The sequence below is a fragment of the Lactuca serriola genome, chromosome 1 (assembly GCF_051521515.1).
Source record: "Lactuca serriola cultivar US96UC23 chromosome 1, Lser_US96UC23_V15, whole genome shotgun sequence".
Taxonomy (NCBI): domain Eukaryota; kingdom Viridiplantae; phylum Streptophyta; class Magnoliopsida; order Asterales; family Asteraceae; genus Lactuca; species Lactuca serriola.
This window is the reverse complement of record NC_136408.1, coordinates 2,173,220-2,189,877: the sequence shown is the minus strand read 5'-3', so window position 1 is coordinate 2,189,877 and position 16,658 is coordinate 2,173,220. Positions and strand designations below refer to the sequence as shown.

At 33.2% G+C, this 16,658-nt stretch overlaps 1 protein-coding gene across 1 annotated transcript; it reads right to left on the bottom strand.

Annotated features, from left to right (window-relative positions):
• Positions 1-8,952: 8,952 nt before the first annotated feature.
• LOC145064852 (rho GTPase-activating protein REN1-like) lies at positions 8,953-16,658 on the bottom strand. Its single transcript, XM_079012393.1, has 26 exons — positions 16,528-16,658; positions 15,900-15,922; positions 15,521-15,813; positions 15,206-15,286; positions 14,753-14,789; positions 14,125-14,201; positions 13,900-13,970; positions 13,719-13,797; positions 13,068-13,212; positions 12,825-12,944; positions 12,623-12,700; positions 12,416-12,471; positions 12,239-12,308; positions 12,014-12,098; positions 11,678-11,924; positions 11,388-11,597; positions 11,072-11,302; positions 10,936-10,967; positions 10,801-10,861; positions 10,618-10,701; positions 10,369-10,470; positions 10,213-10,286; positions 10,082-10,124; positions 9,725-9,802; positions 9,485-9,634; positions 8,953-9,410 (listed from the first exon to the last, which is right to left on the bottom strand). Exons 3-26 carry the CDS (start codon positions 15,752-15,754, stop codon positions 9,120-9,122), a joined length of 2,736 nt encoding a protein of 911 aa, XP_078868519.1. The 5' UTR covers positions 15,755-15,813; positions 15,900-15,922; positions 16,528-16,658; the 3' UTR covers positions 8,953-9,119.

Genomic DNA, 16,658 nt, shown 5'->3' with positions numbered 1-16,658 from the left:
AACTCCGGGAGTTTAAGTAAAGCCTTTCGCAACCAATCGCGCTTTATATGTGTGCGTTTCCATCCACATCGGTCTTCTTCTTGAAGATCCATTTGCACCCAACGGTCTTACGTCCGGGCACATTATCAACCAAATTCCAAACTTGGTTATCATACATGGATTGGATCTCACTATCCATTGCCTCTTTCCATTTTGCAGACTTCGGGCCTGCCATGGCTTCCTTATAGCTATTAGGTTCATCAAGATTTATTAGTGTACCATCACTAATATACGTGTCCCCTTCGGTAGTAATATGAAAACCATAAAACTGAGGATGAACTCTAACTCTATCGGAACGTCTAAGAGGTAAGGACTCGTCAATCGGTTCAACCGGAGTTTCCTCCTCGGGTTGAGTGCCGGCTGTAGAGGTTCCTTCATCTATCGACACTTGAATCTCTTCAAGCTCGATTTGCCTCCCACTGTCTCCTTGGCTTATGACTTCTCGCTCTCGGAAAACTCCTCTCCTCGCAACAAAGACAACATTGTCCTTCGGTCTATAGAAGAGATATCCAAAGGATTTCTGCGGGTAGCCGATGAAAATACATCGCTCACTTCGAGGTTCGAGCTTGTCGTGAGTATCTCGTCTTACGAAAGCCTCGCAACCCCAAACCTTGATATGTGCCAACGAGGGAGCTTTCCCTGTCCACATCTCGTGAGGTGTTTTGGCAACCTTCTTAGTAGGGACTCGGTTAAGGATATGGGCGGCAGTCTCTAAGGTAAACCCTCAAAAAGAGATTGATAGTGAAGCACGACTCATCATAAAGCGAACCATATCCAATAAGGTTCGATTACGCCTTTCTGCCACACCATTCAACTGCGGTGTCCTAGGAGGCGTCAATTGTGAAACTATTCCACACTCCTTGAGATAATCGTGGAATTCAAGACTTAGGTACTCTCCTCCTCGATCGGATCGAAGCATCTTGATTTTCCTGCCCAATTGATTCTCCACTTCATTCTTGAACTCTTTGAACTTTTCAAAGGTTTCTGACTTTTGCTTGATTAAATAGATATACCCATATCTACTATAATCATCGGTAAAAGTCACGTAGAAGCGGTTCCCATCCTTCGTGATTGATCTAAACGGTCCACATACATCGGTATGTATTAGGTCCAACAGACCCTCACCCCTTTCACACGTACTCGTGAAAGGTGATTTAGTCATCTTTCCAAGTAAACAAGATTCGCACGTGTCATCTTCCCTAAGGTTGAATGACTCCAACACTCCATCCTTTCGGAGTTGGGCTATGCATTTCTTGTTGACATGTCCAAGACGACAATGCCACAAGGATGCTTTATCCATACTAGTGGAAGAATCTATATTCAAAACATCATTTCCTAAGTTATCAACAATCATAACAGTTTCATATATTCCATTACATGGTATAGCTTCAAAGTAAAAGGCACCATTTAGATAAGCCAAAATAGAACCATTCTCATTATTAAGAGAAAATCTAAAACTTTGTCTATATAAACCATGAAATGAAATGATGTTTCTAGCCATTTCTGGCGAATAGCAACAATTGTTCAAATCTAAACATAAATTATTCCTAAGCACTAAAGAATACACTCCATTCTTGGTCACAGGCGACGATCTTCTGTTCCCCATGGTTAGATTGATCCTTCCTTGCTCCACATCCCTACTTCTTCTTAGTCCCTGCACATTAGAACAAATGTGATAACCACAACCGGTATCAAGAACCCAAGAAACAGCATGATTAGAATCGTTAGATTTAATTGTGTAGATACCTACGAAAGATGGCCTGATCTTTCCTTCCTTGATGGCTTGCAGGTACTCTGGGCAGCTTCTCTTCCAATGTCCTATCTTGTGGCAGTGGTGGCACTCTGCCTCCTTAGGGTTAGGGCAGGGCTTAGCGGGATCAACTTTGGTCCCACTAGAAGAGGCACCATCTCGGGCTTTAACCTTGCGATAGTTCTTAGATAAAGCCTTCCTCTTCTTTCCCTTTCCTTGACCAATAGCCAAGACAGGAGCAGCGGGTGGATTGGGAGTTGGTGCAACAGACTTGTCTTTGAAGTTGCTCTCAGCGACCCTCAAGAGACCTTGGAGTTTGCTTAGGGTGACCTCCTCTTTGTTCATGTGGTAGGTCATGCTAAATTGATTGTACATCGGAGGCAAAGAGTGAAGCACCATGTCAATCGCCAAGTCTTCCCCAAAGTCAACATTTAACTTGCGAAGGCGGTCGACATACCTTTGCATCTTTCGCAGGTGCACGGTAAGAGACTCTCCATGACCCATCTTAGCGGAAATCATGTTAGTGAAAATCTCATAACGCTCTTGTCTCGCGTTTTGGTGGTATCTCTCCAATAAGTCTTGATGCATCTCGTATGGGTACACGTCCTCATAGGACTTTTGGAATTCGGAGTTCATGGTGGCTATCATGATGCAATGTACCTTCGTTGCATCGCGCTCATGAGTTTCAAAAGCGGTAATTTCAGCCGGAGTAGCAATTTCAGGGTTGATTTTCTCGAGCTTCTCATCGAGGACATACTCCTTATCCTCATAGCGAGCAATGGTGCGAATGTTTCTTATCCATTCGCTAAAGTTCGTTCCATCGAAAGTGACCTTTTGGCAAAGGCTCATCAATGTGAAAGAACTAGCAGCAGCGTTGTTTGCGTTCAACATCTACAATTAGAAAGGACAAAGATAGATTAGAATATGAATCCCTAATTATCACCCAATAAGAAAATTAGGGCTAGGATCCAACAACAATATTTACATATTAGAAAAGGGATGCCGTAATCTAACATACAAATAAATTGAAGGTAAGTGAATGATGATTCACTAATTCTCCACCATAAAAACCTAACTATAAGCCCTAAATGTATTGAGAATTCCTAGGTTCGGATGAGATTCATTGAAACTATTCAATGGCATGTTTAAATTTCGATATGCCCCTCTAGTTTGTGACTGGGATACCGAGGATCACAAAGCGGGTGTGAATTACCATGCAAATTCACATGGTGCCTTCGTTGTAACGATCACCTATTCGATGTGCTGGTAAACCACACAATCTCCACTAACTTCTTAGCAAGGATGCAAAGTGTAATTTAATGGGATTGCATCAATTCACTTTTCCTAAAGTAATTAAGATTGGGAAATTTTAAAAATGTGTAGTTACTTTGTATTATATATTATACTTTTAATGAGAGGATGAGGTTGCCCTATCCTACCCGTTCGGCTAACGACCCTCCACCGATCAAGCAAGCGGTGAGTGTGAGTGTACACCCATTAAGCGCCATTTTATAGGCCGCAACCTTATACCTACCTTATAGATCGGCTTCGTGAATGAGGCCTACTAACGGTAAGACTAGCATTTTAGTTATACATACATATATATATATATATATATATATATATATATTATTCTTGTAATATTATATTAGTATAGGGTTGTATTTTAAACCTTTTAAAATCTAGGGTTTGAAATTTAAATTGTCTAAATTAAAACTTTTAATCACAAAATATAAATTTCAAAACTTGAGGACAAGTTTTAAACATTTAAAACATGGAGGATCAAATAACAAATAATTTTAATTAACAATTAATTTCCTAATTATCTATATTTGATTTATTCAAGATTTCTTTCAAGATAATTACCAAATTAATCAAAATAATTAATTAATTATCATATAAGGAAATTAAATATTTTATTAGTTGATAAATATTTTTAATTAGATCAAGATTATAGTCATATATATCAAAAAATCGGATTAGGGTTGATCTAATATGATTAAGGTAAGTTTCCATAAGATAATCATGAAGAAATCCCGAATTTGGCCATTCCTGACGCTTGGACTCGCCGAGTGCACCAAGGGACTCGCCGAGTCAGGCCAACTCGCCGAGTCCACTATGGAACTCGCCGAGTCCATGACTCAGAAACACAAAAATCAAATTTTGCAGTTAAGTTTCAAACAAATAAGCAACAATTTAATGAAAACCAAGCAAGGCTCTAATACCACTGATGGGTTTTAGCCATAAGAACTTTCCTATGTGCGCATGCAAAACCCTAATGCTTGGATCTAGGCTTTCTAATTAAACATACTTTGAATCCAAGACTTCTAATGACTAATTAGGTATAAAAACAATACAAAATCAGATCTAGAATCATACCTTTGAATCTCTTGTTTTATCTTGTTGTCTTGGAGCTCTAGAGTCATAATTATCACTCCTCTAATGGCTTACAAACACCAAATAGCAAGGAGGATGATTTGGGAGAGAGGAGAGGGGAGGGAATTCGGCCAAGGGTTCTCTACTTTAGATCAAGTGCCGATTTCCCTTTGCCATAGGGTCTATTTATACTGGTAGACTCCTTAAGGGTTACAGCTTAAACCCTAATTGGATAATCTTCTCTTAAAGCAATCCAAATCCATTCCTTAGATAGACTTGGACGATTTTAAGCTATCCCTAGCTTCTAGAATCCGTCCACCTCTATTCAATATGGATTTACAGTCTAAAGTTTAACTATCAAACAATTGACAGTTTATACCCTCTTATTTAATTAATCTCTTTAAGTCACCAAATTAATTCTAATTAATTCTATGACTTATATCAATCAAATAACAATATTATTATTCTTTATATTATTCTCATAATATATTAATAATATTTATTCTCTCTTAATAAATCATCCTATCAAGTTGCTATGGTGAAGGCAACCCAAAAGGACCATGCACAACCGGGTCAAATACTTGCCTAATATAGTTGCAGCCTTAGACACTATTCCAACACCCTTATGCTCCAAAAACGTGGTGAACTAATGGTCTAGGGTTTCCACACGTTTTTGAGTGCCTCCTTCTCTTCTCCTCTTGCTATTGGTGTTTGTAAACCATTAGAGGAGTGACATTTGTGACTCTAAGCTTTCTAAAGTCAATATAAGAAGGATTTGTGATTGTTATTGCTACATAACAATCAAGGTATGATCTAAACCCTAATTTATATGTTATATTGATTATCATATGCTAGATCTAGGGTTTATAGTCTTGGATGAATGGCATGTACAATAGAGAAACCTAGATCCAAGCATTAGGGTTTGTATGAGCACATAGGATGTTCTTATGGCCAAAACCCATCAAAATGGTCATTTATAATTTAGCATAGCAATTCAGAGGTTCCAGCCAAACAGCATGTTAAAAATGCAGATCTTAAAGATTCATACCCTCTTAGAAATTCAGACCTCTTAAAAATTCAGATCTTAAAAATTCAGATCCTGCCAAACAGCCCCTTAGCAAGAGGATGAGATATGAGAAGGAGAATGAAGCTTCAATTTTTGGCTATAACTCTATAGGGTTTCTAGTAGTGGCCGAAAATACTAGGGGTTAGGCTCCTTATATAGTGAGATGACTTAGAGCCAAAGCTAGGGTTAGAAGTAGGAAACCCTAATTGCTTTGCTTAAGGACCAAACAAACCCTAAACCTTCCATCCATAAGCCTTTGGACGAAAATTCTAGGGCTTTCCTAGAATATTTCGTCCAAGCCTCTTTAGGAGGGTTCTTGTTCTGGAGCTTCTTTCCTCGACTATCAATAAATTACCAAACAACCACTGTACTTTTAATTAATTCAATTAATTCCAATTAATTTTAGATTAATTATTCATTAAATAATAAGATTCCAATTAATATATGATTTCCATAATACATTAATAAATCATTCATTCCAATGTAATGATCAAATAATAAATTCTTCCTCTTTCTCAGTAGGTCATCATGTCTAGCTGCTAGTATGAAGGCAACGCAAAAGGACCGTATTACTATCAATTTAAGTATATACCAATTATAGTTATGGGCTTGGAAACCTAATCCAACAATATCTTTCTCGTTTCTTTTGCGAATATTCATAGTTCTCTTAAAAAAACATAAGAACATTCGACTTAGATAAATAAACCCATATTTTATTACTTTGAGAAGAACCACCGAGGTCACTTCTCATTACACAATTATGACATAAAAAATCGTAAAAGGCATTAAAAAAACTACATATTATTCTTTGACCATGATGATGACTCTAGACGAACATGATGCAAAAACCAAACAATACTACAAAATCAACAACTTCATGATATAGAGGCACATCCATCTCATTTTATGGGAACAGTTGGGTACTTCCATCACCATCCATAACACTGCTTCTCCGTTTCGTGTAGGCAAGATAATCGGCAACATCTAAATGTCCCATTTTTCTAGTTGATCTTCATAAAATAATTTTGAATAAAATTTGTTTATGCATTTTTCCCTTCTTTAAATTTTAGAGAAGCTTGATAAAGATCAACAAAATGTATTGGAGTGCGACATGTACGAGACCAATGACCAGTCATTCCACATCAGTGAGAAACATTTTAAACATTCTTTTTGCCTTGATAATTTTTTTCATTAGGATGTGGGTTTTTGTTATTTTCTCACTTCTGGTGGTTGTTTGTATTCTTGTTATTGTTGGTACGATAATTATGATGGCCTCCACCACGTCCACAACCTCGGCCATGACCATGGCCACGACCACGGTTAGACCCACGATCATTATGATTAGATGATGTTGCATCCACTTTGGAGAATGGACTAGAATCTTTTGGATGTGATTGGTGATTTTTCATTAAGAGCTCATTATTTTGTTCAGCCACAAGAATACATAATATTAATTCACAATATTTTTTAAAACATTCCTCATGGTATTACTGTTCTAGAAGCATGTTAGTGACATGAAAAGTAGAGAAAGTTTTCTCTAGCATGTCTTCATCAGTTATAGTCTCACCACACAATTTTAGTTGGGAAGTAATTTTGAACATGGTTGAATTATACTTACTCACAGATTTAAAATCATGTAGCCGAAGGTGTAACCTATCAAAATGGGCTCTTGGAAGTATCACCACATTTTGATGATCATACCTCTCTTTGAGATTATTCTAAAGATTTGTTGGATCTTTGACAGTGATGTATTTAGCTTTCAATCCTTCGTCGAGACGGTGGATAAGGAAAATCATTTCCTTAGCCTTTTTCCTGACTTGATGCTTCATTTAAAGGATTTACACCATATATGGTGTTTCCAAGACCCATAACATTAAGGTGGATTTCAGCATCAAAGATCCATGATAAATAATTATTTCCACTAATGTCAAGAGCCATAAACTCAAGTTTGCTAAGGTTTGGCATAGTGAAAATACTAATCAAAATAAATAATTGTGTGTTAGGGGATTATTAGTTAAGAAGTTTCATAAACTAACTTGTTAGCATTATACATGCGAACTTATAAAATATATATACTTGACAATGACAAGCGCGACAAGAAGTTGAAGATCCATGGTAGAGTCATGTTGATAACATGTTATGAAATACGATCAAATAACAATATAAGTTATAAAAAAAACAACGACATGAGATTCTAAAGAACCTTTGTCCAATACGTGTGATGAAAATCACTAACTTTTTGATACATATGACTCACCATTTATATTATCAAAATAAGATGAAAGAAAAGTTATAAAATGAATACACATTATGATGGTACATTATTATACTCAGAAAACAGATTGAAATGGTTGTTGCTAATACTAAATAATGATGAAGAGTTATTAAGAAACGAGGAATCCAATGGTCATTCACAAATTAGTATTTCATAACAAGTATGACATTATAATTAACATTTATAGTTTTATATATTTTAATTCAACCTTAAAGGATAAAATTCATAACAAATATGTTCATATCGTAATTAAATGAATTTATCCGAATGTCATCCACTAATTCTCAATCTTAATTTTTTTGGTAAAACTTGTCTTCTAACTACCTAATTAACATTTTTAATACTTCAATTTAACTAGATTTGAAATTTACATTAATTTATTTAATTTAATTATTTTTAGTTTAGTAATATTTCATTTTTATATAAATTCGTTTAAGGGTCAAATTTGTACCCCTAAATATATGGGTGCTACAAAACTACAATGTAATATTTAATGTATATTGTACTTATTGTAGTAGGACTTTTATTTGCATTTATATCGTATAACTTAGCTTATGGCTTAATTATTGTTGTATTTAACCCAACATCAATTACAACAAAAATGAGTTTTAAGAAATATACCAAATTGCACACTTAACCTATAAAACTCTTGCTTGCATCACCTTGCCACATGCATGATCACAATGCCAATACCACGCCACCACTACCCTTAATTTTGAATGCATATATTGACTATATGTAATATACCATGATAGTCGACAGATAGAAGGACATTTCACACTTTCATAGAGACGATGTTGCAATGATTCCCAAACAAGTGACATGTTAATAACATTCATATAAGATTAGTTGATAAACGATATCTTAGCTATCAAATTACAAAATAATCTATTTGAGATCACTACACTATAGTCTAACTAGTTGGGTGGTTCCTTCATCGCAAAATACCTTAATAGAGTAAAAAGGGTTTGGGTTGCAATTCTAGCAAAATGAACGAATTTATCATTAATGATCAACCAAAACCATGACCAAGTGATAATAAACAATCAAAATTTGTTATCAATGTTGAGATCTTCAAGTTGCAAGTAGCAAGACAACTTAGAATTTGTTTCTTTTTTCCTATCATCTACATCAACCAACGTCCAGATAAATTATGTTAAAAATTTTGTGAAAAAAATTACAACGCACTTTGGGAAATTAAAGTAAAAAATTAATGAAATAACAATATATTAGCTTAAATGCAACGAACACACATTCCACATAAAAAATAAAAGAAGATAATATTGTAAAAAAGTTAGGATTTAATAGGGAAAACCTCATTTTTTATGACTTTCTTTGTTAAGTCATTATTTCTTATTTAAGTCAAGTGGAAACACACATATATAGCTTCACTAATTATGTCTTGTCATTGTTAAACCGACTAAGTAAAAATGGAAACATCTAAGAGTATCATTGGCATAGGCTTATAAATTTGTTACTGATACACACTCTTTCATATTACATTAGACAACTTAAATAAAGTATAATATATACTTATTTGTTTTGATTCATACAAAATATATGCAAACAATAGTCATGAAGATCAATCCCACACATCATCTCAAGTTGGTATGTTAGGAACTCTCATCATGCAGTTTATCCATTGATAAATTTGTAGATTGATCATCTGTTTTTATCTCTCTATCTATATGTGAATCCAAGTGTTGCAATTGACTTTCTTTGTGTCTCATAGATGATTGGATATCCAAATCATCTTGTGAGTCTTTTCGGGTGTGCCTTTGAGATTGGCTTTTATTCTTATCTTTGTTCATGATCTGCAACTCATCTGCTAGTTGGTTGCTTCTTTCTTTCAAGAAATTAATACCATTTGTAATCTTTGACATTGCTGAATTTGTACCGGTAGTCTACCAAGGACCATAGTATTATAACATTGACTATAGAAAATCATTGAGAAAGAAAAATATGCAAATATACATACCTCATTCTTTGAGTTCATTCGTTTAGGCTTGGTTGTCGAAGACTTTTTCATTTCTTTTGTTGAATCAGAGTGTTGACTAGGAGGTAATCTTGAAGAAAAGGAGTAGAAGTGTTGTTTGTCACTGTTATCTTTGCTAAAGTATGTATGTTGCTACAAACAAACATAAAAATATGAATTGTAAGTGTATTATAGAGGAAAATTAAGTAAGATAAAATGCTTGTAAAGGGAGTTTGTATGTACCTTGCAATTGTTTGTTGGATCAAGTTGCTTATGTGGAGGTAATTTTGCAGAATAAGACTGAAATTGATGCTTGTTATCCTGTCCGAATAAAAAAAAACTTATCTCTAGGGATCAAATAAGCTTAATGTCATAAAGTATTCTTAATGAAGTTTTATATCAATGTAAGATGCGTGAATTTCTTTAAAAATAAAAGATATTCGTAATAATATTTTTGATGTACATTTAATGATTCCAATAAGCCATCATCAATAATAAAAAATATAAATACAAAACTATATATATATATATATATATATATATATATATATATATATATATATATATATATATATATATCAAGAAACATCAATATGCTACCTTACTCTCATGAGAAGTAGTTGTTGCTTCATGAGAATCTTTTCTGTATCAAACAAAGTGAATATAAAGAGTAAATAGTTATAAGAATTTAATACTGATAAAGTGAGAATTGTTTAAACAAAACAACTTACAGTTTTTCTGGTTTTGAGTACTGGTCTTCAAGATTGCTAACTTTTTTATGTAAGCTTGTGACATCACTTTCTACCTAGAAAAATCATTTGAATCGGTGTGTAATAATTTAATGAATATTCAAATCTCATAAACAATAAAGTATAAGATTAGAAAACCTTTTCATGTGAAAATAAGGCTTGTTGAGATATCTTAATTCCAGTCTCAAGTTTTTTCCTCAACTCTAACTCCTTTCGCACTTGTTCTTCTAATCTTGCCACCTGTACACATGTAATTTAAAATACCAATGTGTGCCAAACAAATATTTTATTAGAGAATAATGTCATATAACTTATATATATATATATATATATATATATATATATATATATATATATGCATAGGTACAATCAATATCTTGTACATACATCTTGCTCGAGTTGCAGACGATGCACCTCAAAAGCTCTCTTTTTGTTTAACAAGTCATCTTTTAAAACTGAGTTTCCTTTCGCCTGTGAAATTACATATTATTTTTTTGTAATTAGCATTCCATTATATTTTATAAAAATGGTTAAAATCTGTCGGGAATGTAAAAAATGCAAAGTTACCACCTCCGCTTCAACTTTTGGTTTAAGTTCTCCTTTAGTGGCCTCAAGCCTTTCAACTTGAGCACTAGCAAACGAAATATCCATGAAGTATTGTTAGATCTTAATAATTTATATGATTATAATTTATAAATCACTTACTCTTTATTGATATTTGATGCCTTTTTGTTTACCTATAATTAAACAAACCATAATTAGTAGCCAAAAAGGCAACACATATTGTAACTAAAATATAAATTTTACATGTGTGTGACCTACATAACATATTGATACATACACTTGTTCGGCGAGAAGTCATGCGTTGCATGTTTGGAGGTCCATCTGTAGTAGTTGAAGATTGATGAATATTATCACTTGAATTTATATCTGTACTTGCGTGCACATTGTCATTTTCAGAATGCTCAACTGATTTTTTTGTTGACTGGTTAATACTTGATGTTAATTTTTTTTCGGTATCAAGATCATTAGTTACTTTGTGGGAGATGGAATGTGAAACATGACCAAGTCCCTGCATTTTCTAAATTTATTTTATGAGTCTACCATAAAACTTGTACAACCATTGAATAACAAAATGACACGTGTAAGAATCCAACCTTGTTATGACTTTGAGGATTATCTCTATCATCACCACTCTGCCTCGATGTTGATGCATGTATAAAATCTTTATCTGTATTAGAACTCTCAGATGAATATTCACCATCATCTTCATCATCATCTTCATATATTTCATCTTCACTAAGCTCTTCACTCTCACTTCCAAGCTCTTCCGAATCAGAGTATAGATCACTTAACATGTCACCTTCCTATGAACACACATATTAACAAATATGAGTGTCAAATAAGTAAAACCAATAGGAATAATAAGAGCATATGTTGAGATTACCCCAAATATGTTATCGTATTCTTCTAGAAGGGTGATGATAATTGCTTGGGCATGGTTAGCAGCTGCAGCTGCTTGAAGAAGTTGAGCAGATCCATCACCACCACCCATACTAAATTGACCATCAAGGTTACATTCACCAGCCAAAAGGGGACGAAGAAGTAGTGGTGCCATGCAAGCTGCAACTGCTGAAACACTCATTCTGTTCACTGTCTTGTTGTCAGCGACCGTTTCCATCATTATTAGAATTCTATAAAAACCAATGAACATGAGATATACAAAATGTATTAAAGTGGAAACTAATACACCATTCATAAAGGAAATGTTTTTATCTGATACCTTTGTAATAAACGTCGATTTGGTTCGGGGAATGTGTCGCATATAGCTGTACGTATGGCATTAACTCTCGTGGCTCGATCGGTCCCTAACCATAATTTGTCATCACTATAAGATAAAATATAACAAAATGTAACATTATTTAAATTTAAATAAAACAATCACCAAAAAACCATTAACACTATTGTTTATAACTTGTTACACTAGAAAATGACACGATGAACTTACGATACGCATCTAGCAAAGCATTGCAACATGATGCTGGAACCGGGGATGATGGCAACTCCCGAAGAACATACTGAAACAAAAAGGCAATAAGAGGCCACAATTAAAATTCAACATAAGTATAATGAGGGAAAGGGAATAGTCTGGCAATGTACCAAGAAAATAACTTGCATGACTTACCTTTATACAATCTCCTATAACATGTGCATCCTCATTTGCGGTAAACTCCACCTTCCCTATATGAAATCATAAACATTATCCAATATGTGGTTCTTTCAAACATATCATACTCCCTAAATTATAATTAGCAAAACCACTAACCACAATGGTGCTTCACATTGGAAAAGAAAGGTCGTATATTTCATATATTTGTAGTTATATACTCACCATGTTCATATTCTTGGATGCGACGCTCTACATCTTCTACGTCCGCAGCTTGCCTCAATATGCCTTCTACTTTTAATCCTTAGACATTCAAAGACAAACAACTCAATAAAAATGTAGCCAGAGCAATATGGATCATGTTAATATTGGAAAGTGTGTTGCTATAAAGTTAAGAGTCCTATATTAAATGAAAATTTCATCTTACCATGATCTTCAACATATCTAAGGGATTTCTCCAAGAAAGATGGGGTTCCATCTATATCTTCCAATGCAAGTAAGATTGGACGACCAAGGACCAATGATGTTGTTAGCGGTTGGTCGTTTGCTATTGGAAGAAAACAAAAAAGCAAAATAGATTATATATTGCCATATGAATCGTTAATCACAAGATTACCCAAATCATAGTAAAATTTTTTGAATAAATTGTTTCTCGAAATATTATTCTTACATTGTTCTGAAGACCCGTTGACAATATCAATGTTCTCATTTTTCAATGTTCCATTGTGCCCCACTTTTGGGCTAGCACTTGGTGCATTTGCCAAAGCCTCCTCCAATGCATCCTTCCATTCATTTAAATCATCTATAGTTTCGGCCTACAACAATAAAATCCAATTAACGATTGTAATTAGAAACAAGCAGCCAACCACTGCCCATCAAGGGGAAAATGTCTTGATCAGACTAGTACATTTTCGATGGCAAAATGTGGCACATTGTGTTTTTCATTATCGTGCAACTCTTTAACATGCAAGTTGTAGCCATATAGAGCTTTATAACATTCTGAACAATTTCAGTTCCAAATTCAAGTTATTACATTCCCATTTAGGGAAAACAAAGTTAAATGGAAAATACTCTACAATAGAAAAAGTTTTATTCAGATCATTAAATAATTAAAACATGGATATTGGTTAGTATTGTATAAAAACAATGTGTTCTATTTATGTTAAATACACCTCATAAGTATTTTTTTTTAATAACAAGCTTAATATTAAAAAATAAGATTATATGCAATATCAATACTAGTGAGCAGATTGTTAACACGAACACATAAGTATAATATACAATTTGTTGTTACATTTAAAGTAAGTATATGAAATAACACCTTAAGAGTAAAAGCTCTCCCATCACGACCATCTGGGAATAAAACCGTCAAGAGTTTCTTATCTACTTTAACAACAACACTGAAATTCAAAGAAAGATTTTTAGTAAGTCAAAAGAATCGAAAACAAGGTACAAATATGTAAAATGTAAAATATTGAATGAATTAAAGAAAGCAAACTAACCTTCCCGAACTGTTGATGTCTATGCCACCAAGGGTCAGATTAACCTCACATCCTCTTTGAGACGCAACATTCTGAACATGAAAAAATAAATTTGTTAATGGACCTTTAATATACACAAGGTGAAACAATGTCCATAGGGAAACTAAAATTATTATTTTCATACATACTTTACCTATGTGAAATATAAAACAAACAACTCCCCATAAACTTAAATATGCAACTTACTGGATCACTTCGAAAGAAAACTAATGAGGTTTGTGTCAAAACAAACCACCTTTTCTTCCAAGAGGTCCATCCAATCCCTACATAACAAGTGTAATTTAAGGATTTAAGAGAAAATACGGTGTACCGTCAAAATGATAAACAATTGGCAAATAAAAATGAATGTGCCATAATAGTGTTAGGGATCGGTACTAAGGTTATCCTTTTAATGAATAAATCATACTTACATTGTATTATAGATGTTAAATGATATACATTTCAAAATAAGCGTGTTCAACGAAAAATTTACTTTTATTATGATTTTCTTATATGGTAAATTATGCATATTTTGCTTTAATGTTTTAGTAAGGAAATATGATAGCAAAAGTTGATCACACACAAACACACACTATATTCTTAGTTAATAACCAAACATAAGTTATATACATGATTATATCAATACGTAACAACCAAAATAAAATTAAATAACAAGTTTTTTTCTTCATATAATTCATTTTAATCAATCAGGTTTGTTACATCTATAGAGCGAGTTTCATGCCTATTCATATCCACTGATCAAATATGTTCGTTTTGTTTACTTAAATTTGTACAAGAGAACACTTGTAATCACAAGCTTATGAAAATAACACACCTTTGGATGACAAAAATAATGGCCCACTTTTGTATACCTGCAAATTAATATTCATATATAAAAACAACGAAGAATGTGAAAAGTCCCAACCCATAAGAGAGAGAGAGAGAGAGAGAGAGAGAGAGATTCCATTATTCAATTTGTTGAGACAAAATCCAAAAAGATCATAGCCCATGTGAAGAAGCTAGTTTCAAGTGTCCATTTCTACAATAAAATGGCTTAATGAAAGATAATTTAATGCATTATACTCATAATTGTAGTATGTTCAAGATATTTAAGCATAACTTTGTAGCTTTTTGGTTAGTCTTGATATGAAAACAAAACTTTATAACATATTCTACAAATGGAAATTATCGGCGTTGAATAGACAAGAGGATCAATATAGATTATGAATTAAAAAACAATGACATAAGTAATAATGAATTAAAAAATTAGTTAAAGGAAAAGGATAACCTTGTTTCCATTAAGAGAATGTTTGCTCTCAGACATTTGTGCATCCTCATGTGGAGATAATGTACCACCACCACCATATCCCTAAAACAAAACGATAACACTCACTTACTCATGAAGAAATCCCATGAGAATCCAACAAAAGTTACCATCGATTACATATTCACATTGACCTCTACATACTTATATCAACATAGAGGTTGGATAACTGAATATATGTTTATACATGTATCTTTAGTGATCAACTCGGAGAATCAGATTCAGGTAAATATGTAGAAAATAATAATAATAATAATAAGTTAACTGCAACTCTCGAACCTGAGCGAGAGCATCAACGCTTGTTTTTGAATCTGAGTTGGTATTCACATCGATCTTGTTGTTACTGACAGCTGAGTTGTTATTCGTTTCAATGTTGTTATTGATGATGACAGAGTTATTGTGTTTCAAATTAGCATTATTGTTTTTGGTGGTTGTAGTTGCAGAGTTGTTTGTTTTTGACTCAACCATATTGCTCTTCGAATCAGATGTATTGAATAAGGGATTAGGCATCATATGGTTCTCAATATCATTTGACTGAGATTAGCTTTCACTCATTCAAACAAATCAATAACCTGTATTCCTTATATCATAATTAGCAACACCGCATGAATGTTTAATGCAAAAAACATATATCGAAAATGAAATGAATACCACTTACAATTGTTGATGAAATTGAATCTTCTGCAAGGAAAATGGTAACATAATTTAAATGATGAAAAATGAAAGGAAGAAAAAAATGAATATAGAAAAAATGGTGATTGTCTTATTTTATTTTATTTTTTAGGATCAGGGAGATTCATATGTAAATCCGATGGATTAATTATAATCACCAAATTCCAAGGACTATGGTTATTTAGAAATTACAAGTTTATAAAATTATAAAATACTACAAAATATTTAAAAGAACACAAAAGTAACCCAATGGAAGAAGAACGTTTTATGAAGGAAGAAATAATAATCAAAATAGCTAAATAGAATGTCAAAAAGATTGCTATATATTCCGCAAAGAAAACCATTAATATTTTATTATTGTTTAAAATAATCAAAATCGAAAATAGAAAAAGTTATACTTGGATATTTTAGTGAAATAGTTTGATGCATAAATAATATATCTGAAAATGACTTTAAAAAAATGGTGATATTATTTAAATAGATAGAAAGATTTGTAAGAATAAAATGTCTTAATAAAACAAAAATGACATACTTGCAACAAACATAAAACATGGTCCAAATCAGCAAAAAGTGGTAAAAAAGTGGTATAGCTAGGGACCAAAACTGTAACTTACTCTAAATTAGTAAATTACACGAGAATATCTTTTACATTTGAATATCGGATCCCTAGCGAGTTCGGGTCGGGAATATAAGATGAGCTGATAATTCACGTCTCTCGATGCTAAAAAAATTCGTTTCTTACGTA

Coding starts and splice junctions, on each gene's coding strand:
- LOC145064852 (XM_079012393.1), bottom strand. CDS start 15,754: ATGATGCCTAATCCCTTATTCAATACATCTGATTCGAAGAGCAATATG. Junction 11,598..11,677: donor AATACGATAACATATTTGGG/GTAATCTCAACA, acceptor GTGTGTTCATAG/GAAGGTGACATGTTAAGTGA. Junction 10,125..10,212: donor TACTCAAAACCAGAAAAACT/GTAAGTTGTTTT, acceptor TGTTTGATACAG/AAAAGATTCTCATGAAGCAA.